This window comes from Nerophis lumbriciformis, linkage group LG32 (assembly GCF_033978685.3).
Source record: "Nerophis lumbriciformis linkage group LG32, RoL_Nlum_v2.1, whole genome shotgun sequence".
Lineage (NCBI taxonomy): Eukaryota > Metazoa > Chordata > Actinopteri > Syngnathiformes > Syngnathidae > Nerophis > Nerophis lumbriciformis.
Window position 1 is genome coordinate 19,433,839 of NC_084579.2, and position 26,063 is coordinate 19,459,901.

Consider the following 26,063-nt stretch of genomic DNA (forward strand, 5'->3'; position numbering starts at 1 on the left):
ATCATGACAGCATCATATACAAAGAATTGCTATTGCAACATCCAGTGGACACATTCAGAACAGCGGTTTCTTTCATTAAAAAAATTTCAGGTTAATTTCTATACTTGGCAAACTCATCCTGCGGGCCGGATAAAACCTGTTCGCGGGCCTGATCCGGCCCTCGGGCCGTATATTTGACACCCCTGATTTAAGAGATTGGCCATATTGTCTCTGATTGGTCAAAAGTCCCTCACGTGACCACAGGGCGCCATGTTGAGAAATAAATGTGAAACCGAGTTGTCCATGCTCTTTATGCCAGTGTTTTTCAACCACGAGTGTGCCGTGAGATACAGTCTGGTGTGTCGTGGGAGATTATCTAATTTCACCTATTTGGGTTAAAAATATTTTTTGCAAACCAGTAATTAGTCTGCAAATTATGTGTCGTTGAGTGTCGGTGCTGTCTAGAGCTCGGCAGAGTAACCGTGTAATACTCTTCCATATCAGTAGGTGGCAGCCGGTAGCTAATTGCTTTGTAGATGTCGGAAACAGCGGGAGGCAGCGTGCAGGTAAAAAGGTCTCTAATGCTTAAACCAAAAATAAACAAAAGGTGAGTACCCCTAAGAAAAGGCGTTGAAGCTTAGGGAAGGCTATGCAGAACGAAATTAAAACTGAACTGGCTACAAAGTAAACAAAAACAGAATGCTGGACGACAGCAACGACTTACTGTGGAGCAAAGACGGCGTCCACAATGTACACCCGAACATGACATGACAATCAACAATGTCCCCACAAAGAAGGATGAAAACAACTGAAATATTCTTGATTGCTAAAACAAAGGAAGACATGAAACTGTTACAGGAAAATACCAAAAAAGGAGGAAAAAGTCACCAAAATAGGAGCGCAAGACAAGAACTAAAACACTACACACAGGAAAACAGCAAAAAACTCAAAATAAGTCAGGGGGTGATGTGACAGGTGGTGAAAGTACACCTACTTTGAGACAAGAGCTATATTAAGGCATGCTTGGTTATGGTTTGAAGTCATATCCAACAATTGCGACAACGACTTTTTACTGTCAACTGAGTTTCGTTTTTTAATGATTTCTGCTGGTGGTGTACCTCCGCATTTTTTCAACGCAAAAAATGTGCCTTGGCTCAAAAAAGGTTGAAAAACACTGCTTTACTGTTCTGATTTGTTATGTGTTATGTCCTCCCTGCAGGACCTGAGTGAAACAGTATCGCTCATCGCATCATGAGTTGGCCTTTCTAGTCGATAATATTTGTGATTTCTCTTGTACCTTGAGAGGATCCGGTAAGTGTGACGCCAGTTTTTCACAGTATTCGTGAATTGAAGGATAAACGTAGATGTTGGTGGTATGCCACAGTTTCCTCAGCTGCTTCTCTGCGGCGGCTGTTACTTTTCTGCAACCCACAAAAGAATCAGGGTGAAAAATAAAAACCTCCATGTGGCTCTTTTTGGTTCGTAGCAAAGAACGAGGACCTTACGGGTGGCAGTGGCCCACGCTTACAGTGGCCACCCCGGCGAACAAGTCCAGATATCGCCTCCCGTCTACGTCCCACAGCCACTGCATGTGACCCTGATGGACGAACACTGGCTTCTTGTAGGAGGTGACCTTCATGGTCATGGGTTGGCAGTACTTTCTGCAGATCTCCATCATTGACTCTTTAGACATCCCCTAACAGGAAATATAGAGCGGAAAAATACATTGTTCCATACACTATTTAACCACCATACCCATCCAATGAGACCACACCGTCCCTGTTCGCTTTGTTTCAATGCAAGCGCCTGTTTTAAAAACTAATACAACATTCGTATTATTTGCCTTAGATTTGATGCAAGCAATTTGCAATTGTGTGGCTAAGTTAACGATTAAACTAAGAATTATGCGGATTCTTTGTCGTTTTACTTTGCTGTCGGTTGTTATAGACTGAGACGAACACGAAAGACTTGTGAGAATCTATTCATCATTGACAGACATTATTACTTCTTTAGGCAAAATGTTCGTTTTCAATTTTACTGTTGACAAAACACAATGCTCGAAGTCAGTGGTCACCAACCTTTACGAGCTCAAGATCCCTGGTCTCAGCCAAAAACCAAAGCAAGAGCTACACCTGCGTCAACTGTGTTTATGCATATATATATATATATATATATATATATATATATATATATATATATATATATATACATACATGCATACGTGCATACATGCATATACACAAACAAAAATTATATATATAAAAATATTTTTTAATTGAAAAAAACCCATTATATATACACACATACATACGTGTGAATATATATAATTTTTGTTGCTTTTTGTTCTTATATATATATAATTTTTTTTTGGTATTTTATTTTGTATATATGTATATTTACACACACACACACACACACACACACACACACACACACACACACACACACACACACACACACACACACACACACACACACACACACACACACACACACACACACACACACACACACACACACACACACACACACACACACACACACACACACACACACACACACACACACACACACACACACACACACACACACACACACACAAGCAACAAAAATTATATATATAAAAAAAAAAAAATGTCATTGGGAAAAAAGCATATACATACAAACATACATACATACCTGCCATCATGGAAAGAAAAAAAAATGTAAAAATTTTTTTTTTTTTATTAAATTGTTATATGTATCTAGTGATTATACTATAAAGTTATTTTACATTTAACTTCACCAGTTTTAGATAATTTTTATTCAAAATCGCTGAATTTTCACATTTGCCGTTCAAATACTGAGAAGAGACGAAGCGGTGAACAGCAGCCAGTTGAGGCACGTCACTCAGTTGTGCCTCAACATGGATTGCGGACTCGGCTAACTGCTGGCCTGCTGTGCAGTGAGACCGTATTGCTATATGAATTATATTATACATTTCCATAGTTTAGTTAGCTGAGGTATATAATGTACAGTGTATTTTGTCAACAACTGTATGTGTGTAAAGTATTTCTTGTGCTGAGCGATCATAAAACGGCTGCAAAAGACGCACTGGCTGAGGCTCCAGTAATCCCGCCTCCTGCACCGCCGCCGTAGAATGAAATCCCTGACGGGAGTGTTATATCAACTAAAGCCCACACTTAAACTTTCCACGTGCAAGATTGAATCTATTTAAAAAAGTTATTTCATAAGAAGCCAAAAAGTGCAAAAACAATAATGTTCGTGTTGGAGGAGTTGTGAATGACTGCAGGACCTAATTCACAACTCTTCCAACACAAACATTATTGTTTTTGCACTTTTTGGCTTCTTATTAAATAACTTTTGTAACCTATTTTTATGGGCTTTCCTCTTTGTGATGTTAAGTTCCTGTTATGCGCTGTTATACAGTATATGCCTTGAGCTCTTATTTTGAAGGCGCTAAGAGCGGAAGTGATGACACGTTGGAGTGGAGCGCAGGTTTTTGAAAGAAAGTAAATAAAGTGGTCCTCGTGTAAACTGGAGCCTCCGTGTTTGTTATTTTGTAGTTTCATACAGTATAGGCGACATTTATAAACCCTCGGTTACACTTATTTAAAGAGATTCAATCTTGCACGTGGAAAGTTTAAGTGAGGGCTTTAGTTGATATAACACTCCCGTCAGGGGTGCATTAATCCAGCACAACAGCGGCGAATGGACTTCATTTATAAGTAAAGGTAAGACCATAATAACGTTCTTTTTTTATTAAATGTGCTTTTTTGTGTGCTACAGTTTGTATGTGTAAAGTTAAAGTTAAGTTAAAGTACCAATGATTGTCACACACACACACTAGGTGTAATGAAATGTGTCCTCTGCATTTGACCCATCCCTTGATCACCCCCTGGGAGGTGAGGGGAGCAGTGGGCAGCAGCAGCGCTGCGCGCGGGAATCATTTTTGGTGATTTATTCCCCAATTCCAACCCTTGATGCTGAGTGCCAAGCAGGGAAGAATGCTGGTATGAGCTTTTAAACATAACCCGTTAACTGCTGCCAATCAAATGGTGAATAAGATACTCTTTAGGGTTCATATGTTTGTAAATATGACTGTGATGAAGTCAGTGCCTCACCAGCCATCAACCTCACGTCACTGATGTAAATATATATGTAAATGTATATATATATATATATATATATATATATATATATATATATACACATACATATATATACGCGTATACATATATATATGTAAAAAAAAAATATATATATATATATATATATATTTTTTTTTTTTTCAATTAAACATTTTTTTTATATATATATATATAATTTTGTTGTTTTTTTGTTTGTTTATGTTTCTTAAAGACAAAGCTTTGTGTCTTTATTGGCTGATGTCAACATTTTGGCTTTATCTCATTGTGTTTCTTGCTGTTTTCCCAATTTTTGCTGGTGTTTTTGTGTAATGGGCCTAGGGCCAATAACAAATGAGTCACTGGCCTGTGCCGTACTTTGAGCACCCCTGTTGTAGAAGCTAACAGTTTCTGGCCACTATAGTACAGTGGTATATTTGTTCTGGTCACATGTGGGACGCGAGTCAGATGGTTGTCTTACGTCAGCACCGGAAGTAGTAAAACCAGCCGTTCACCCGGCGGGTTTATCCTGTGTGATAAAAGAGGGGATGAAAGGGGAAGTCCTTTAGCTGCCGCCTTGTTTTAATCATATATTACTGCCTTTGCATAAGTCAATATTTATTTTTGTATGCACAATAAATCAACACAAAATCCGTACATTGGAGCAATGTTTACAGACTTGGCTTGTTAGCTCGCCGTCACAAGCGAGCGATGATGTGTATGGACTCGTGGTGTTAAAACGCTTGCCTATAGCGGGTCTGTTGCTAATTCTGCGGGTGGGGGTGTCACTGATGTCATATTAATATATATATATTTCTAATATTTTCTCGATCGACCAGTAGGGTCCCAAGATCGACGGGTCAATCGTGATCGACTGCTTAGCCCCCTGCTGTAAGTTGATTGTGACTTTAAAGGGCTTATACGATTATATGAAAGTTGTTTCCAACTTGTTCAGTTCACCGATTCGGCAAACACTGTACATTTTCATATATATTGTCTTCCATTACTGGCAATGTTTTGTTTGAGGAGACTCCACAAACTCAACCATTATTCTCAATGGCCAACACTCCGGAAGAAAGGTGCTTATAAAATAAGTGTATTGTTTGCAGCAGGGATTCTCAAGCTGTGGTACACCAAAGAACCACTTAAATATTCAAACACAGTGACACTGTTTAAAGTGTGTGTAATGTTACAGTGGCCAAAAATATTAAATGTTAAATAATGTTAAATAAAACCTCTGCCTTGTTTTTAATGACTACTTGGGCCTACCATGCTACTGTAATTTACTGTTGGTCATAAATATTGCTGATTGATTGATAGATAGATAGATAGATAGATAGATAGTCAAGGTTTCTGTGGTTTATCCGTTATACAGTGCTCAATACCGGGGTAGAGCAGAATATACGTTAGATCAGGGAAAAAACAGAGGCTATTTCATCCCTACAAGCCTTTTTCGCAGGTTTCCCTGCCATATAAAATCACTTGAAGAGCAGGAATGGAATAAATTATTTTTTTTCCTCAAATGTATTCAGTCAATACCCTATATTGACAATGTGAACAGTTTTTTTTTGTTTTTTTAATGGCAAATGTAGTCAATCTAAAAAACAATGTACATACGTATTCCCAGCCTTTGCTCAATACTTTGTTGATGCACCTTTTGTGAATTTCTCTTTGGAGCTGAATACATTGGGGGAAAAAATCAGGAAAAAAACAGGTTATTTCATCCTTACAAGCCTGTTTTGCAGGTTTCCCTGCTATTCAGGGGATTTTATAAAAGCCATAAAAACTCACAAATGTATTCAGTCAATACCCTATATTGACAATGTGAACAGTTTTTTTTTTGTTTTGTTTTTTTAATGGCAAATGTATTAAATCAAAAAAACAATGTACATACGTATTCCCAGCCTTTTGCTCAATACTTTGTTGATGCACCTTTTTTGAATTTCTCTTTGGAGATGAAGAAATTAGGAAAAAAAAAATCAGGAAAAAAACAGAGGTTATTTCATCCCTACGAGCCTGTTTCACAGGTTTCCCTGCTCTTCAGGGGATTTTATAAAAAACATAAAAAAATCACCTGAAGAGCAGGAATGGAATAAATTATTTTTTCCTCAAATGTATTCAGTCAATACCCTATATTGACAATGTAAACAGTTTTTATTTTTTATTTTAATTTTTTAAATTGCAAATGTAGTCAATCTAAAAAAACAATGTACATACGTATTCCCAGCCTTTGCTCAATACTTTGTTGATGCACCTTTTGTGAATTTCTCTTTGGAGATGGAAAAAAACGGAGGTTATTTAATCCCTACAAGCCTGTTTCGCAGATTTCCCTGCTCTTCAGGGGATTTTATAAAAGCCATATCAAAAAGGCTTGTAGGGATGAAATAGCCTCTGTTTTTTCCCCGATTTTTTTCCTAATTTATTCATCTCCAAAGAGAAATTCACAAAAGGTGCATCAACAAAGTATTGGGCAAGGGCTGTGATTACTAATGTACATTGTTTTTTAGAATAAATGTGCCATTAAAACAAAAACAAAAAAAACTGTTCACATTGTCAATATGAGGTATTGACTGAATAATTTTGAGGGAAAATTTTTTTCTATTCCATTTTGGAAGGCTGAAACATAACAAAATGTGGAAAAAGTGAATACTTTGCGGATGCAGTGTAGATCTCCTACCCACTGAAGATAACTGAGCACAGCCATTGTTATCTAAAACACACACTTCTAAGTAAAGACATGTCAAAATTGTGTCAATATTTATCTGAATGGTAAAAAATGTTCACCTTGTGTTCTTCTGGCGTGAAACTGCATGGAGGCATCTCCAAGACATCCCCAGTTGTGTTTTTCAAGGCTGTTTTCTGACACAACGCTCCTGTGAAGGAATTGTTACATAGAGGTCAATGACATGTTTTTATTGTACAGCCAGTTTGTATGAAGCATAATTTTAAGATGTGACTGTTTTTATTCACACTAGGATGTTGTTGTTAAACATGCGGCCCGCAAAATGAGTTTACTAAGTGTAAAATTGAGCTGCATTTTTAAATGAAAGAAACTTCTGTTCTAAATGTGTATACTGGATGTCGCAATAGAAATTCTGTTAGGCAAGCAAATAGTTTATACTATGGGGCTGCGACTCGTCCCCCTCAACCCAACGTACAACAAACAGAGGTAAAATAAACAATTGCTGACCCCACTTAAAATGCTGCATGAGACACTGCACATTATATACTTATGTGAAAAATATTCTCTTCTGTGCAAATCTATAGAAATTGAACAGTGAATGATTTATTAAAATACTGTCAGTCTTTTAAGTGTTTGTTGTTGGTTTGTTGATTGCACAGCTTTAATTTGTATATCAATACACAGTGATTCCTAGAAGGCAGGACTCCTCTTCCTCCTATCCAGGAGATCGCAAAAAGCCGCTGCCTGACCAGGGCTCAGAAAATCTGCAAAGACTCCTCCCACCCCCACCAAGGACTGTTTTCACTGCTGGACTCTAGAAAGAGGTTCCGCAGCCTCCGAAGCAGAACCTCCAGGTTCTGTAACTGCTTCTTCCCTCAAGCCGTAAGACTCTTGAACGCATCATAGATAAATTATCCCCTCAACTCCCCCCAAAATGGATTAACTCGCTGGAATAAAAAAGACAATATAACATACATCCATAAACGTGGACGCATGTGAAAAAGTGCAATATATTTATCTGTACAGTAATCCAATTATTTTATATACATATATATATATATATATATATATATATATATTATTTATTTATATATGCACCTTATTGCTTTTTTATCCTGCATTACCATGAGTTTATGTAACAACATTTTGTTCTTATCTGTGCTGTAAAGTTCAAATTTGAATGACAATAAAAAGGAAGTCTAAGTAACTCAACCATCTTGCATAATTTCTACCTCAGTTTGTATGGTTTGTTGAGTTAGTACAGGATTAATATGTGGAAATGACAAATTAGGTATTTAATACACAGAATAACTTTACTTTATGCTTTTAGTCTTTTGTTCAATCCTAGATGGGTTGTTACTTAAAGTTGAATTGTTTTGTAGATACACTGAGATTAAATCTAAGTTCACTGTGTTCTTCATGGTGTTTTTGGAACTGCACCATTTTTTTCCTCAGAATTTTCAACTAACTTGAAGTGTTTTGTCAAGAGGATTATTGGTGATATGCACATTTTCAGAATGTGCTAGATCTAATTTGGGCCAAAGTAAAACGAAGAAAACAACCTGAAGTTGTCGACATATTTTTAAGTTATCATGCCATGATTTTACTTGCCCAGCCCGAGTGGGAATAGATTTTCCTCCATGCGGCCCCTGAGCTAAAATGAGTTAGGAGGGGCGTGGTTTGGTGGTAGAAGGGTGTATATTGTAGCGTCCCGGAAGAGTTAGTGCTGCAAGGGATTCTGGGTATTTGTTCTGTTGTGTTACGGTGCGGATGTTCTCCCGAAATGTGTTTGTCATTCTTGTTTGGTGTGTTTCACAGTGTGGCGCATTTTTGTAACAGCGTTAAAGTTATACAGCCATCCTCAGTGTGACCTGTATGGCTATTGATCAAGTACTCATTGCATTCACTTATGTGCCCGATGCAAGATGGCGCCAGTATGTGCTTTGGCCTGCCGTCTCTCGCTGTCAGCTCTGTTCGTTTTTGTGTTTTTTGCGTCTATTTTCGTTTCTGTCAGCTCACTGCTTGTGTATGACCGCCAAACACTGTTGGATCTTTGCCCCTCTCCCACTGATATGATCAACTTCGACGTTGGTTTTTCGACGTCCCAGTCAGCTTTTTCACCTGGCCGGATTCCTGCCTTCCTTTCCCGCCCCCTGGCTCCTCTCCCCCGGCGGAAGCGTCTCCGGCGCCGCGGTAAACGTGGCGGCCAGCTGGTGATAGTTAGGGCACTCCTGGCCCGGCTTCCCGTGGCTCCCCGAAGGAGGAATGGTGCGGTATCCGGTCTCCTCCTGCACCCACGCTCGCTCGATCCGATCGGCTCCTGGCTGGTTCCTATCGTTGGTTTGGAGGAAGAAGCTTGCCGTCGTCGCTCCTGCTGTCCCCGCCCCCGGAGGCGCGGGGTGGATCACCGCCACCTGCGGGCTGTGTGTCGGGCCCCACCCGGATTAATTGCGGCCTTGGACGTGCTGGCCCCCGCCAGGTTCGGTCTTGTGAACGCAAGATCTTTGACAAACAAAACTTTTATCCTGAAGGATTTCTTCACTTCCCGCGGACTGGACTTCCTCTGTGTGACGGAGACATGGCTGAGAGCCGGTGAGTCCGCCCCTCTTAATGAACTTCTGCCTCCGGAGTGTTCCTACTTTAATTCCCCACGGCCGTCCGGTCGAAAAGGAGGAGGATTAGCAGTCGTTTTTAAAAATGACTTTAAATGCCGTCAGATCCGCCTACAATCCTCCTTTTCAAGCTTCGAACTGTGCATGTTTGAACTGGGTCTTTCTGATGTCGTCCTGTGTGCCGTCATCTATCGACCACCCAAGTACCACAAAGACTTTATAACTGACTTTTCTGAATTTCTGGCTGAAATCCTGCCCAAATATGATCGTGTCCTTATTGTGGGTGATTTTAATATTCACACCTGCTGTCCAGACGAGCCGCTTTCCAGGAGCTTCCTGAATATAATCGACTCTTTTAACTTTGTACAGTCTGTGTGTGGTTCTACACATGAACGCGGGCATACACTCGATTTAGTGCTCTCGTATGGTTTGTGTGTTTTTAATTTGGACATTTGCGACGCTGTGTTCTCTGATCACATGCCGATCCTGTTTGATATTGCCACGCAGTGTCCAGTTAAATTGTGCGCACCGCCCCAACGCTCTCGCATGTTTAATTCTTCGTCTCCTGCTCGGTTCTCCTCTATTTTTTCGACTCTTTGTGATGATAATTCTGCAGCATCTGTGTGTCTGAATACTGAAGAGTTGGTTTCTGGGTTCAACTCTATCTGTTTACAAACACTGGACACGATCGCGCCTTTCAAATGCCGCCGCGCTAAAACCACGCCTCAGCCCTGGTTGAATGACGTCACTCGGGCTGCCAGGCGCGTATGTAGAAGAGCAGAGAGAAAATGGAAAAAAGACAGGCTGCATGTGTCCTTTGCCATTTTTAAAGAAAGCCTGTTTTCCTTTCAGATGACTGTAAAAGCAGAAATGAATATATATCTATCTCAGATTATATCTTCTAACTGTAACAACCCCAGAGTTCTGTTTAAAACTATTAACACTGTCATTGATGCTCCCAAATCTGCTGGTTTTGATGCTTCTTTTGAATTCTGTGAAAATTGTCTCCATTTTTTCACTGACAAAATTGTGTCAACTAGAGCCAGTCTATCTCAGCCTTCATATGACCCTTCTGTTCCCCTGCATTTCTCTTCTGTTTTCCATCAGTTTGAGCCGGTGTCCTTTTCTTTTTTAAGTGACACAGTTAGTCATATGAAGCCCTCTGGTTCTCCTGCAGATGCCCTCCCACCTCGCCTGTTTAAGGAGGTACTTGCTACTATTGGACCAAGTGTCCTTAACATTATCAATAGTAGCCTCTCTTCTGGAATAGTTCCAGTAGAGTTTAAACATGCAGTGGTACGACCTCTACTTAAAAAACCCAGCCTCGACCCCTCTCTCCTCTCTAACTTCAGACCTATCTCTAATCTTCCATACATTTCCAAAATATTAGAGAAGGTTGTCTACAGTCAGTTGTTGCCCTTCTTAGAGGATAATGGTATCACTGAGCTGTTCCAGTCCGGTTTTAAAGCCCTCCACAGCACAGAGTCAGCGCTTCTAAAAGTTTTTAACGATGTCCTCCTGTCCACTGATTCTGGTAAATATGTTGTCCTGGTGCTTTTAGATCTGTCTGCTGCGTTCGACACCGTCGACCACGCCACCTTAATCACTCGTCTTGAGAACTGTGTGGGCATTAAGGGCGCCGCCCTCAACTGGTTCCGGTCGTACCTAACCGACAGGAGTTTTTGTGTAAAAGTAGACAGTTTTATGTCGTCCACAGCTCCTTTACCACATGGGGTCCCCCAGGGCTCAATCCTTGCCCCAATTTTATTTGCACTTTACCTTCTCCCCCTTGGTTCTATTTTTAGGAAGTACAGTATTGCATTTCATTTTTATGCCGATGATTGCCAGATTTATTTTCCCATGGCACAAAATAACACGGTTCAACGTCTTATTGACTGCCTGCACGACATCAAAGTCTGGCTTTCAGCTAACTTCCTGAGCCTAAATGAAGATAAAACAGAAGTTATGTTGTTCGGTCCAAGTCGCTCTCCCTCCCCCAACGTTGACCTCGGCACTCTGACCCCGTATCTCAGCGACTCTGTCACAAACCTGGGGGTAAAGTTTGACTCAGATTTTAAATTCGAAAAACAAATCAGCAGCGTCGTTCAAAAAAGCTTTTATCAATTACGCCAAATAGCGAAAGTGAAACCGCTTCTATCAAGACATGATCTTGAGAAATTAATCCACGCTTTTATCTCGACTCGTCTTGACTACTGCAATGCCCTGTATGTTGGCATTAGCCAGGCCTCCCTCGCCCGCCTGCAGCTCGTGCAGAACTCTGCTGCTCGTCTGCTAACACAGACCCGCAGACGTGAGCACATCACCCCTATTTTAGCGTCCCTTCACTGGCTCCCTGTGCGTTACCGAATACATTTTAAACTCCTTTTATTTGTTTTTAAATGTCTAAACAACCTCGCGCCAACCTATCTCTCCGACCTCCTTCAGCCTTACTGCCCCACCCGATCCTTAAGATCAGCCGATCAGCTGCTGTTGACGGTCCCTGACACAAGGCTGAAGCTTAGAGGTGACAGAGCTTTTGCCGTTGCTGCTCCCAAGCTCTGGAACGACCTACCCCTGAGTGTTAGACAAGCCTCCTCTCTTCCTGTTTTTAAATCTCTCTTAAAAACATACTTTTATTCCATGGCTTTTAACACTGAGTGATATCCATCCTGCAATGGCGCCCCATAATACACCTGCTGTGATCCTGTTTTTATGTTTTTATGTTTTTATTAATTCTATTTTATTTATTTATTTTTTATCGTGTTCTGTTTGTATTGTGTTGTGTTTGCTCGGTACTCGTTTTATCTTTTAACCTGCTCATTGTACAGCACTTTGGCTACCCCTGTGGTAAATTTTAAATGTGCTCTATAAATAAAGTTGATTTGATTTGATTTGATTTGTGTGTGTAAAAGCTGCATATATTATGTGACTGGGCCGGCACTCTGTTTGAATGGAGGAAAAGTGGACGTGACGACAGGTTGTAGAGGACGCTAAAAGCAGTGCCTTTAAGGCACGCCCCCAAAATTGTTGTCCGGGTGGAAATCGGGAGAATTTCGGGAGAATGGTTGCCCCGGCAGATTTTCGGGAGGGGCACTGAAATTCGTGAATCTCCCGGGAAAATCGGGAGCGTCGGCAAGTAGGAGTTTGACACCCCAAATCTAGTCCAAGTATCCCCACCTGATTTTTTATTAAAGAACAATTTTGGCTTGTGGAAATGCATTATAAACAATAACCCTTTACACATTTCCTTTCTATGCATAAATGTATGTAAAGATTGCAAAGCACATGCTAATTTTAGCTACTGCTTTTGTCAAAGTCCACCACCTGGAACTACCACTGTAAAATACAAACACACATACAGTATACGGTGCAGAGAAGGCAGGCTTTGTGCGGGAAAACATGATTTAATGTCCACAATAAAGAAAAACACAAACCAGGAACTAGGAATAGCCAAACTGAAAACAGGAACCAGCAAACAGAAAAACTGGAAACAGCTAATGGCTAACAAGATCTAGCTAGCAGGAAAACACGAAACAAAAGAGCTAGGAGACAGCAAACTGTAAATAGTTATTAGAAACTATCAAACAGGAACAGCTTACCGCAAACAACGAGAATGACAAGTAGTAGCTCCAACCACAGGTATTAATGACATCGACAGTACTCCAGCACAGGCTGGCTGGTAAAAATAGCATCTAGCTGATTGACATCAGGTGTGGCCAGGTGCAGCTGAGGGAACACAGCACTTAGGGAGACAAGCAGGAAACAACCAAAATAAAAGCGCTGACAGGAAATAAAGACAAACACAGAGGAAAAACTAAAACATAACCAAACTGTCAGGGACAAGCCTGACATATACAGGACACAACAATATTTCCAAGGTCAGATACAAGCAGGTAACAGTAAAGCTCCTTATATCTGCAGCACACATTGATAGTAATAAACTGTACAGCGGTGGTCACCAACCACCGGACCGTGACGCATTTGCTACCGGGCCGCGCAGAGACATTAAATAGTTTATAACCAACCAAATTTTCTCCTACTTAACTTTCACCAGCAATAAGCTTGATCATATAGTAAAATAATTGTTTATTTCAACTTTCTTCCCTAAAATTCACATTGAGGTCATATGGTGTGTTTCATTTGATTACCGTATTTTTCGGATTATAAGTCGCAGTTTTTTTCATAGTTTGGCCAAGGGTGCGACTTATAATACTCAGGAGCGACTTATGTGTGAAATTATTAACACATTACCGTAAAATATCAAATAATATTATTTAGCTCATTCACGTAAGAGACTAGACGTATAAGATTTCATGGGATTTAGCGATTAGGAGTGACAGATTGTTTGGTAAACGTATAGCATGTTCTATATGTTATAGTTATTTGAATGACTCTTACCATAATATGTTACGTTAACATACCAGGCACGTTCTCAGTTGGTTATTTATGCCTCATATAACGTACACTTATTCAGCCTGTTGTTCACTATTCTTTATTTATTTTAAATTGCCTTTCAAATGTCTATTCTTGGTGTTGGGTTATATCAAATAAATTTCCCCAAAAAATGCGACTTATACTCTAGTGTGACTTATATATGTTTTTTTCCTTCTTTATTATGCATTTTCGGCAAGTGCGACTTATACTCCGGAGCGACTTATACTCCGAAAAATACGGTACTCCATTAATCGGACAAACTAATCGGTAGATTACTCGATTACACTGCAAAAACCGAAATATAAGATTAAATATCTCAAATAAGGGTGATATTTGCTTATTTTCTGTCTGATAAGATCATTCTTTTCACTAAGCATATTTTATGTTAGAGTGTTTTACTTGTTTTAAGGGTTTTCGTCCTAAATGATTTCAGTAAGATATCACAGCTTGTTGCTGAGATTTGATGACCTATATTGAGTAAAACATGCTTGAAACTAGAATATCAACTGTTGCAAAGCTGTGTCATTAACACTCACAAGTATAAAACTACTTTTTTAAAAGTAATAATGTCTTACTTCAAGCATGAAAAAAATAATCATGATGCCGAGCGCATATCATTATGTCAAGATAATGGCACGAGCATTTACTTAATTTAAGAATATTTTTTAACATATTGAAAAAGGTCTTTTTTTTTTTCTACCAAGAAAAGTGCACTTGTTATTAGTGAGAATATACTTATTTTAAGGTATTAGAGCGCAATTTTGAGTTTTGGGGTTTGGTTTTTTGATTCGATTGCAATTTTCGCCAGTCCTGATGTGTGTGTCCAATTTGGTGAGTTTTGAAGCATGTTAAGGGGGTCAAATTACAGCTCAAAGAGCATTATAATAATAAATAATAATAATAATAAAAATCTAGAAATTCAATAGGGTCCTCTGTCCCAAAGGGACATCGGTCCCTAAAAATAATAAAACGCTAGAAATTCAATAGGGTCCTCTGTCCCAAAGGGACATCGGTCCCTAATTAATAAAAGACCTGTCACCCAGGTCAAGTACAAGTCTTGTTTTGTGTTTGTTATTATTCTCCTTAGTTTAGTGCACTGTTTTGTTCTTAGCACTCATTTCCTCATTTGTTTATCTTTCTAGGTTCACTGAGTGGACACACCAGTTTCGGTTTTATAAATTAGTGTCCTCTTGAAGCTCATCGAGAGAATGCCAAGAGCATTTTGCTCTAATCAGAGCAAAGGGTGGCTATTTTGACGAAACTAGAATATAAAACATGTTTTCAGTTATTTCCCCCTTTTTTTAAGTACACAACTCCACATGTGTTCATTCATAGTTTTGATGCCTTCAGTGACAATCTACAATGTAAATAGTGATGCAAATAAAGAAAACTGTAATGTATATATATGTGTGTGTGTGTGTGTGTGTGTGTGTGTGTGTGTGTGTGTGTGTGTGTGTGTGTGTGTGTGTGTGTGTGTGTTCTGGCAATGCTTCCCTTAATGGGGACATCGCTCTGTTTACACAGTCACCTTTAGGGGACCTCTGACGGCATGGGGACAAAAAAAACGGTTCCCTAAAGGGAAACCTTTTTAAATGATAGTCAGATCCATTCTGAAGATGAACACGTTTACTGCATGTTTTACTACATGCAGTACATGTAGTAAAGTAGTAAGTACTACATGCATTTCTACATGTTTTACTTTAATACCATCCATCCATCCATCCATTTTCTACCGCTTATTCCCTTTGGGGTCGCGGGGGGCGCTGGAGCCTATCTCAGCTACAATCGGGCGGAAGGCGGGGTACACCCTGGACAAGTCGCCACCTCATCGCAGGGCCAACACAGATAGACAGACAACATTCACACTCACATCCACACACTAGGGCCAATTTAGTGTTGCCAATCAACTTATCCCCAGGTGCATGTCTTTGGAAGTGGGAGGAAGCCGGAGTACCCGGAGGGAACCCACGCAGTCACGGGGAGAACATGCAAACTCCACACAGAAAGATCCCGAGCCCGGGATTGAACCCAAGACTACTCAGGACCTTCGTATTGTGAGGCAGATGCACTAACCCCTCTGCCACCGTGAAGCCCTACTTTAATACCGTATGTCATATTTAATTTGAACTTTTTTTTTTTTTTTTTTAATGGTCCTCAGTAGTCACGTACAAGTTTGTGTGAATTATGCAAAATTATTTAAATTTGGTCCCCATGAACCATATTAACTCTTTTTTCGCCAGGGTTCCCAGTAAGAATGATCAGCACATTACTTCATCAATCCAGAGATTTAAAGACGTGTATGAGCTAACTGGGCAGTGGCTATTTTACCAAATTTTTTTTTATGCCTCTACAACAGTGGTTCTTAACCTGGGTTCAATCGAACCTTCGGGGTTCGGTGAGTCCATCTCAAGGGTTCGGCGAAGGTCAAGACACACCCGACTCATCGTGTAAATAAAAACTTCTCCCTATCGCCGTGTTATGGATACCCCCAAACAATGTTCCCTTTAATTTTCCATCTGATTTGCAGGTGTGTAAGTGTTAGAATAATTATGTAGAAGTTATCACACAACTCTTATGCTTAAAGTCCGTTGCTATAGTTATTATCAATTGCGCTGAAGTTGTATTTTTCTATCTGTGCAAAGGCACAACTTGAAATCTTGCTTTGCGAGTTGTCTCGTGTCAGCAGTTTGTTTCCAGACCCTTCCTGCTGACAGCCAAGGACGGACATCGAGTACCTCAACGCAGACAAAACAGAGACAGGGCGAAATCACAAGTTTCAGCACATTTCCACTCTGAATAATCACGTATTGTGTCTACTGGGGCTGCTTGCATTACCCCTCCCTTCAGAAGCAGCCTCAGTGATGTTAACTAGGGACCTCCCGAATAAATAGAGGAGCACGTGGGACTGTACCTTAGAGCGTAGGGTGAAACTGTAACTGAGTGTACAGCCCAATACGTCTCTCCTCATGAGTAAAATTAAACTTTGTCTTTGCTTGATTCCTTTCTTCTTGTCTTGTGTAATAGATAGTTCGGTGTTTGAACCCGACAGTAATTTGTTGTGAGTTTATGCTCTGTGTTGGTTTTGTTCTTGGAACAAGGTGATGTTCATGCACGGTTCATTTTGTGCACCAGTAAAAAAACATAACTTTGTCTTGAATTTAAAAAATATATATATAATAATATTTTTCACTAAAGAAGGGTTCAGTGAATGCACATTTGAAACTGGTGGGGTTCGGTACCTCCAATAAGGTTAAGAACCACTGATCTACAACCTGTAGAAAGGGTGGTCCCCACAAGTGATGATCAAAAACGTGGTCCCCATTTCAAATGATAACCAGTATATGTGTGTGTGTGTGTGTGTGTGTGTGTGTGTGTGTGTGTGTGTGTGTGTGTGTGTGTGTGTGTGTGTGTGTGTTCTTGTATTTCCACCCTTCTCGAGACATCAACAAGGAAAAGTACTTTCCATATGAAGATATCATGGTCCCAAAACGGAAAACCATTGCATGGAATAGAGAATGTCTCATTTGCACCCCTGGTGGGGAAATCTATCAAAATTAGGGTGGTCCCAAAAAGGAGGGATTTTTCAAATTGACTGTGTGTCGGTTTTAAAAGTGTTCCCCCTCTGGTCGACATTTGAAATAACAAGTGTGTGTAAAAATTTGAAGTGCTCCCCCTCTGGCCAACATGTGTAATAACAAGTGTGTATAAGAAATTGAAATGTGCCCCCTTTGGCCAAAATGTATAAAAAAATATATGTATATAGAGACTTACTGTAATAACCTGAAGTAAATAACGAAGATTAAAAACCATCCATTTTCTACGGCTTGTCCCTTTCGAGGTCGCGGGGTGTGCTGGAGCCTATCTCAGCTGCATTCGGGCGGAAGGCGGCGTACACCCTGGACAAGTCGCCCCCTCATCGCAGGGCCAACGCAAACATTTTAAAATAAAAAACAACCAAAAGCCTACCTTTTTCATATTTGCATAGTACCGTATTTTTCGGAGTATAAGTCGCACCGGAATATAAGTCGCACCTGCCGAAAATGCATAATAAAGAAGGAAAGAAACATATATAAATCGCACTGGAGCCCGGCCAAACTATGAAAAAAACTGCGACTTATAGTCCGAAAAAATACGGTATGTATTTATTATTAATGTTGTAAATACAAATCTTTATATAGCTAGAAAGGGTGGCCCTAAAGAGCTAAAGGCATTTTTCGGAGGTCTCAAGAAGGTAACGAATACAAGAATATGTGTGTGTGTGTTTTGTACTATCCATCCATCCATTTTTTTCTACCACTTGTCCCGTTCGGGGTAGCCAAAAGTAATTGCAACAGACTGCCATAAAAATTTTAAGTCAAGTCAGGTTTTGAAGATTTTATTTAAAACATACTTGCCAACCTTGAGACCTCCGATTTCGGGAGGTGGGGGCATGGTTGGGGGCGTGGTTAAGAGGGGAGGAGTATATTGACAGCTAGAATTCACCAAGTCAAGTATTTCATACATATTATATATATATATATATATATATATATATATATATATATATATATATATATATATATATATATATATATATATATATATATATATATATATATATATATATATATATATATATATATATATATATATATATATATATATATATATATATATATATATATATATATATATATATATCTACATCCTGAAAATATGCAAACAAAACTGTGTTTAGATAATTGATACTTCAAACTTGCATAAATAAATATTAAGGAATATAACATAACTTGGCTTCTGAGAGTTTCAAAATGAAATGAATAAAATGCTAAAGTTGTTGATAAACAAGCAATTATTTTAATAATTAAATATGGTAATTTTAAATGAATTATTATGATAATTTAAAATCAATTATTTCAAATATGTTTATTTTAATATATAATTCTATGGCTGGATTTAATAAGGAGTCACGAAAAAATACAAATAAAAATACAATTAATTTTGATGTTTTTAGCAAAATATAGTAAAAATGTATTTAGTTTTTTGTTTTTTTTAATTAATGAATATATTTATTTTTAGGTAAAATAAACATAATAATACAATTTATCTCTAGTCTGGATGATTTAGTTCTTGTCACCCTGTTGTCCTCCCGTCATGAAAAAAGGCTGTCCTCACTCAGGTCCGCATGGAGCTGGAGGGGGCGTGGCTTCCAGCTCCAGCTGAAAATCGGGAGATTTTCGGGAGAATATTTGTCCTGGAAGTTTTTCGGGAGAGGCGCTGAATTTCGGGAGTCTCCCGGAAAATTCGGGAGGGTTGGCAAGTATGATTTAAAAACAGACTGGGTAGGCGATATACTGCACATTTTAGTAGCGATCTGATACCAAGTACATACGGGGCCAGTATCTCGGCTTTTAACTTGAAAATCTTTCCAGCTAATTAAATTGTTTTATTAAATATTTAATTTGGTGATCATTAAAAATCTGAATAAAACACATTGATTGTTTGATGTTTAGGTAAAAATAACAATTTGACAAATATACTTGTGAACAATTTAACAATACAAGAGTCATACTTGCCAACCCTCCCGGATTTTCCGGGAGACTCCCGAAATTCAGTGCCTCTCCCGAAAACCTCCCGGGACAAATTTTCTCCCGAAAATCTCCCGAAATTCAGGCGGAGCTGGAGGCCACGCCCCCTCCAGCTCCATGCGGACCTGAGTGATGTGTTGACAGCCTGTTCACACGTCCGCTTTCTCACAATATAAACAGCTAATGATCGAGGGCGAGTTCTTGGTTTCTTATGTGTGTTTATTGTTAGGCAGTTTCATTAACGTCCTCCCAGCGCGGCAACAACACACAACAACAGCAGTCAAGTTTTTGTACCATAAAGCAGTTCGTCTGCCGTAAACAGCAATGTTGTGATACTTTTAAACAGGACAATACTGTCATCTACTGTACATGCATATGTGACCCACCCATAATCCATCCATCCATCCATTTTCTACCGCTTATTCCCTTTGGGGTCGCGGGGGGCGCTGGAGCCTATCTCAGCTACAATCGGGCGGAAGGCGGGGTACACCCTGGACAAGTCGCCACCTCATCGCAGGGCCCCACCCATAATGTGTCACATTTTTGTGTTGATTTATTTATTTTATTTTGTGGTTTGAATTCGTTTTTGGAGCTGTCATTCCACATTTATCAGTATTCACATTGGTCAGTAGGGGGCAGTAGGGCGTTTCTTCCCAATTGAATGCTATCACCTGCAGACCGGAAGTGTCTTGTCATTCTGATGAGCGCGAGCAGTCTGTGAACAATTGAAACGTCCTGTGTGCTTTTTCCTCCTGTATAACAGGTTAGTTTAACTCACTGAATAATATCCATGTGATCTTTATAAGTTTAAGTACACATTCTGATGGTGGAGCCTAACTCTAAAGTGTTTGTGAGTTGTAGTTTGTATTTGTGAATGAATCCAGTGCACAGCTGCAGTAATCAATGCAAAATGGCGACGTGAGTGCGCAATGTTTATATAGGAACTTCTGATCCTAATTCAGACTCCCAAATTAGAGCTCCCGTTTTCTTATTGATTTTATAATGTATATTTGTATAATGTGTGTGTTCTGAAATAGTGACAGAGAATAGAACAAGGATGGACAATTCAACCCTTAACTCAACAATGAGTAGACAAGTGTTATGTGTGTGTATATGTGTAAATAAATGATCACTGAAATTCAAGTATTTCTTTTATTTATATATATATATATATATATATATATATATATGTAATAAAATATATATATATATATATATATATATATATATATATATATATATATAGCTAGAATTCACTGAAAGTCAAGTATTTCTTATATATATATATATATATATATATATATATATATATATATATATATATATATATATATATATATCTTAACCACGCCCCCGCCCCACCCCTGACCCCCCACCTCCCGAAATCGGAGGTCTCAAGGTTGGCAAGTATGACAAGAGTATCCAACAATATCAACAACACAATTATTGCCTTTTACCACATAAAATATTTGAGCAAAAATAATGTCAATAGTGTACCGATACTATCGATATTTGGATCCGAAGCTGGTGCCAAAAAGTGTAGTTCCTTTTCAAATGTAAATGTTGGTTATGCAATCAAATTTTGACTTTAAAGACCCACCTTGAGGCTTGTTTACTTGCGTTAAAAAGACCCACGGAGTACATGGAGGTTAACCTCTTCTGGTCATTTGTTAACTTTGTTGGTTAAACATTCACTCGGTCTTGGGTTAAAAGTGACAAGACATGTAAAATCTAAAGTTTAGAGTCGTTTTGTTCATCTTAAGTGTGGATATGTATGTGACGAATAAGTCAGAAGTAAAGTTTTGAACAGGTTGAAGATGCAGACATCAAGGCAGCATGAATAATTTGAAGACAGCGGGAAAGGCTGTGGTTTCCATGGTAACTCACCTCGTGCCGTGTGGAATTTGGCCAAGGCGCACAGAGACTGTGCCCGACGACTGAATGCAACTTTGTGCATTTTAACGTCTTCTTGGTGCCTAAAACGTTCCTTTCTGGCGAGTGGTACTAAACGTCGTCGTACTCTTTCCACAGAACCCCCTCAACCAAACTTGTTTGGCAGGCCACACAAGTTTGTTTTGCTTTGACCAATCACGTTCAAGCCCAGCTCTGAGTGGGCGGGTCCAAGCCACCAGGTTAGAGATGCTACCTCAGTAGAAGCATTTAAGTCCCATCTTAAAACTCATTTGTATACGCTAGCCTTTAAATAGACCCCCTTTTTAGACCAGTTGATCTGCCGTTTCTTTTCTTTTCTCCTCTGCCCCCCTCTCCCTTGTGGACAGGGGGGCACAGGTCCGGTGGCCATGGATGAAGTGCTGGCTGTCCAGAGTCGGGACCTGGGGTGGACCGCTCGCCTGTGCATCGGTTGGGGACATCTCTGCACTGCTGACCCGTCTCCGCTCGAGATGGTCTCCTGCTGGCCCCACTATGGACTGGACCCTCACTATTATGTTACAAACCCCGTTTCCATGTGAGTTGGGAAATTGTGTTAGATGTAAATATAAACGGAATACAATGATTTGCAAATCATTTTCAACCCATATTCAGTTGAATATGCTACAAAGACAACATATTTGATGTTCAAACTGATAAACATTTTTTTTTTTGTGTGCAAATAATCATTAACTTTAGAATTTGATGCCAGCAACACGTGACAAAGAAGTTGGGAAAGGTGGCAATAAATACTGATAAAGTTGAGGAATGCTCATCAAACACTTATTTGGAACATCCCACAGGTGAACAGGCAAATTGAGAACAGGTGGGTGCCATGATTGGGTATAAAAGTAGATTCCATGAAATGCTCAGTCATTCACAAACAAGGATGGGGCGAGGGTCACCACTTTGTCAACAAATGGGTGAGCAAATTGTTGAACAGTTTAAGAAAAACCTTTCTCCACCAGCTATTGCAAGGAATTTAGGGATTTCACCATCTACGGTCCGTAATATCATCAAAGGGTTCAGAGAATCTGGAGAAATCACTGCACGTAAGCAGCTAAGCCCGTGACCTTCGATCCCTCAGGCTGTACTGCATCAACAAGCGACATCAGTGTGTAAAGGATATCACCACATGGGCTCGGGAACACTTCAGAAACCCACTGTCAGTAACTACAGTTGGTCGCTACATCTGTACGTGCAAGTTAAAACTCTCCTATGCAAGGCGAAAACCGTTTATCAACAACACCCAGAAACGCCGTCGGCTTCGCTGGGCCTGAGCTCATCTAAGATGGACTGATACAAAGTGGAAAAGTGTTCTGTGGTCTGACGAGTCCACATTTCAAATTGTTTTTGGAAACTGTGGACATCGTGTCCTCCGGACCAAAGAGGAAAAGATTGTTCTAGGCGCAAAGTTGAAAAGCCAGCATCTGTGTTGGTATGGGGGTGCATTTGTGCCCAAGACATGGGTAACTTACACATCTGGGAAGGCGCCATTAATGCTGAAAGGTTCATAGAGGTTTTAGAGCAACATATGTTGCCATCCAAGCAACGTTACCATGACGCCCGTGCTTATTTCAGCAAGACAATGCCAAGCCACGTGTTACATCAACGTGGCTTCATAGTAAAAGAGTGCGGGTACTAGACTGGCCTGCCTGTAGTCCAGACCTGTCTCCCATTGAAAATGTGTGGCGCATTATGAAGCCTAAAATACCACAACGGAGACCCCCGGACTGTTGAACAACTTAAGCTGTACATCAAGCAAGAATGGGAAAGAATTCCACCTGAGAAGCTTAAAAAATGTGAGTCCTCAGTTCTCAAACGTTTACTGAGTGTTGTTAAAAGGAAAGGCCATGTAACACAGTGGTGAACATGCCTTTTCCCAACTACTTTGGCACGTGTTGCAGCCATGAAATTCTAAGTTAATTATTATTTGTTATTCCGTTTATATTTACATCTAACACAATTTCCCAACTCATATGGAAACGGGGTTTGTAGATCTACTATGGACTGGACTCTCACAATATTAGGTCAGACCCACTCGACGTCCATTGCATCCGGTCTCCCCTAGAGGGGGTATGGTGGTCACCCACATATGCGGTCCTCTCCAAGGTTTCTCATAGTCATTCACATCGACGTCCCGCTGGGGTGAGTTTTTCCTTGCCCTTATGTGGGCTCTGTACCGAGGATGTCGTTGTGGCTTGTGCAGCCCTTTGAGACACTTGTGATTTAGGGCTATATAAATAAATATAACATTGATTGATTGATTGATTGACCAGGTCAGGAAAAACGCCATTCTCATTTTTACACCAGAACGTACACGTTTGTTTTAAGGAATTATTTCATACAAATCTAGTCATTTTTTATAGTCCATAACAATGACAATTATACAATCAAACAATGTTTGAGCAATGATGCATATATACAGTCGCGATTTTAAACATCAGATCATTGTCTCCCAAAAACGCTATTAAGGGTGGGGGGTACTGTCAAGTGCCGCGTGACAGGGGGTCATACCTCACGCACATAGAGTGCACCATAACACTGAACATACATAAAAGACAGCATCTTTATTTCCTGAGTTAATAGTTTTTATCATCAACTTCAGAATAAACAAAACGTATGCATTGTATTTTAAATACTGAACACAATATTCCTCATCATCATATCTGTACCTATTTTCTTAACACCTTCCGGAAAATAGAGCTTTTTCAATGTACAATTCGGTGCAGCTATACACAAAGCATACAAGAAATACAAGAAAAATAAAATAAAGCGAAAATGTATCACTTTGTTCCCCATTAAAAGCTACACACACATATATAAACATATTGCTTAAAGACGTAGTCAGCTTCTATACAAAAGTAGTACCTGAAAGCTTCTATACAAAAGTAGTACCTGAATGTGTATGTATGTGTGTATATATATATATATATATATATATATATATATATATATATATATAATTATAAATATATATACGGTCGTGTTCAAAAGTTGACATACACTTGTAAAGAACATAATGTCATGGCTGTCTTGAGTTTCCAATAATTTCTACAACTCTTATTTTTTTGTGATAGTGTGATTGAAACACATACTTGTTGGTCACAAAAAACATTCTTGACGTTTGTGTCAGGTTTGTCACTGACAGTTTAGTTATGTTTTTGGTTTTTCCTCTGTGTTTGTGTTTTATTTCCTGTCAGCACTCTTATTTTTGTTCAGTTTCCTGCTTGTCTCCCTGAGTGCTGTTTCCCCTCAGCTGCGGCTGATGGACACCTGGCCACACCTGGTGTCAATCAGCCGGCTGCTATTTAGACCTGCCCTGCACTCCAGCCAGTGCTGGAGTATTACTACCTGTCGCTGTGGGCTACGAGCTGTAAACTGTAAGCTGTGGACTGCTTGCTGTCTCCAGTTCTCCCTGGTTCCTCGTCCCTTGTGAGCTGTTCCTGATTCTTGTTCCTGTTTGCTGTCTCCTCTCCTGTTTTGTGTTTTCCCCGCATTTTTGGACATTAAATCATGTTTTCCTGCACCAAGCCTGCCATCTCTGCATCTTGGGGTTCGTCACCACCAATACTTGACAGTTTGGTTCTTTTTATGAATTTATTATGGTCTACTGAAAATTTGACCAAATGTGCTGGGTCAAAAGTATACATACAGCAATGTTAATATTTGGTTACATGTCCCTTGGCAAGTTTCACTGCAATAAGGCTCTTTTGGTAGCCATCCACAAGCTTCTGGTTGAATTTTTGACCACTCCTCTTGACTTTTTGTTTCATCTGACCACAGAAATTTCCCCCAGAAAGTCTTATCTTTGTCTTTGTCCATGTGATGTCAGATGAAACAAATTTGAGCTGTTTGGCCACAATACCCCCCAGCAATATGTTTGGAGGAGAAAAGGTGAGGCATTTAATCCCAGGAACACCATGCCGACCGTCAAGCATGGTGGTGGTAGTATTATGCTTTGGGCCTGTTTTGCTACCAATGGAACTGGTGCTTTACAGAGAGTAAATGGGACAATGAAAAAGGAGGATTACCTCCAAATTCTTCAAGACAACCTAAAATCATCAGATCGGAGGTTAGGTCTCGGGCGTTCCAACAGGACAATGACCCCAAACACACGTCAAAAATGGTAAAGGAATGGCTAAATCAGGCTAGAACTAAGGTTTTAGAATGGCCTTCCCAAAGTCCTGACTTAAACGTGTGGACAATGCTGAAGAAACAAGTCCATGTCATAAAAACCAACAAATTTAGCTGAACTGCACCAATTTTGTCAAGAGGAGTGGTCAAAAATTCAAACAGAAGCTTGTGGATGGCTACCAAAAGCGCCTTATTGCAGTGAAACTTGCCAAGGGACATGTGACCAAATATTAACATTGCTGTATGCAGGCCCGGCCCTAACCAATCTGGCGCCCTAGGCAAGATTTAGGTGGCGCCCCCCCACATCGGCAGTGAAGTGTATATACTCACAAGAAACTGAATAGCTTTGTCTTTGACCTTTTTTTTTTTTTTTTACTTACAACTATACCTAATATATAAAGGGGTGGAAAAGTGAATATTACCTGCAGGGCAAACATTAGCTAACCAGAAGGCAATAACAATGTAAACAAAAAACACCTGCTTAAAAGATCTAATACAATTGTATTAGATCTTTTAAGCAGGTGTTTTTTAATTTAAATGTCCCTGAGGATGGGAGTACTGTAATTACCTAACGTTACATTATTATTTTCCATAA

At 39.7% G+C, this 26,063-nt stretch overlaps 1 protein-coding gene across 4 annotated transcripts in view; it reads right to left on the reverse strand.

Annotated features, from left to right (window-relative positions):
- The window catches only part of agxt2 (alanine--glyoxylate aminotransferase 2), a 73,245-nt gene extending 51,790 nt beyond the window's left edge, over positions 1 to 21,455 (reverse strand). For 3 of the 4 annotated variants that reach the window (XM_061927000.2, XM_061926999.2, XM_061926997.1), the window contains exons 1-4: positions 21,290 to 21,455; positions 6,891 to 6,979; positions 1,485 to 1,675; positions 1,277 to 1,400 (exon numbers count right to left, since the gene is read on the reverse strand). In XM_061927000.2, the coding sequence (XP_061782984.1) occupies positions 1,277 to 1,400; positions 1,485 to 1,675; positions 6,891 to 6,979; positions 21,290 to 21,359 (474 nt within the window). In that variant the 5' untranslated portion in view covers positions 21,360 to 21,455. Of the gene's footprint in view, positions 1 to 1,276; positions 1,401 to 1,484; positions 1,676 to 6,890; positions 6,980 to 13,000; positions 13,130 to 21,289 lie in introns of those variants that run through there. The other variant, XM_061926998.1, reaches the window with a different exon arrangement.
- Between the last annotated feature and the right edge of the window lie 4,608 nt (positions 21,456 to 26,063).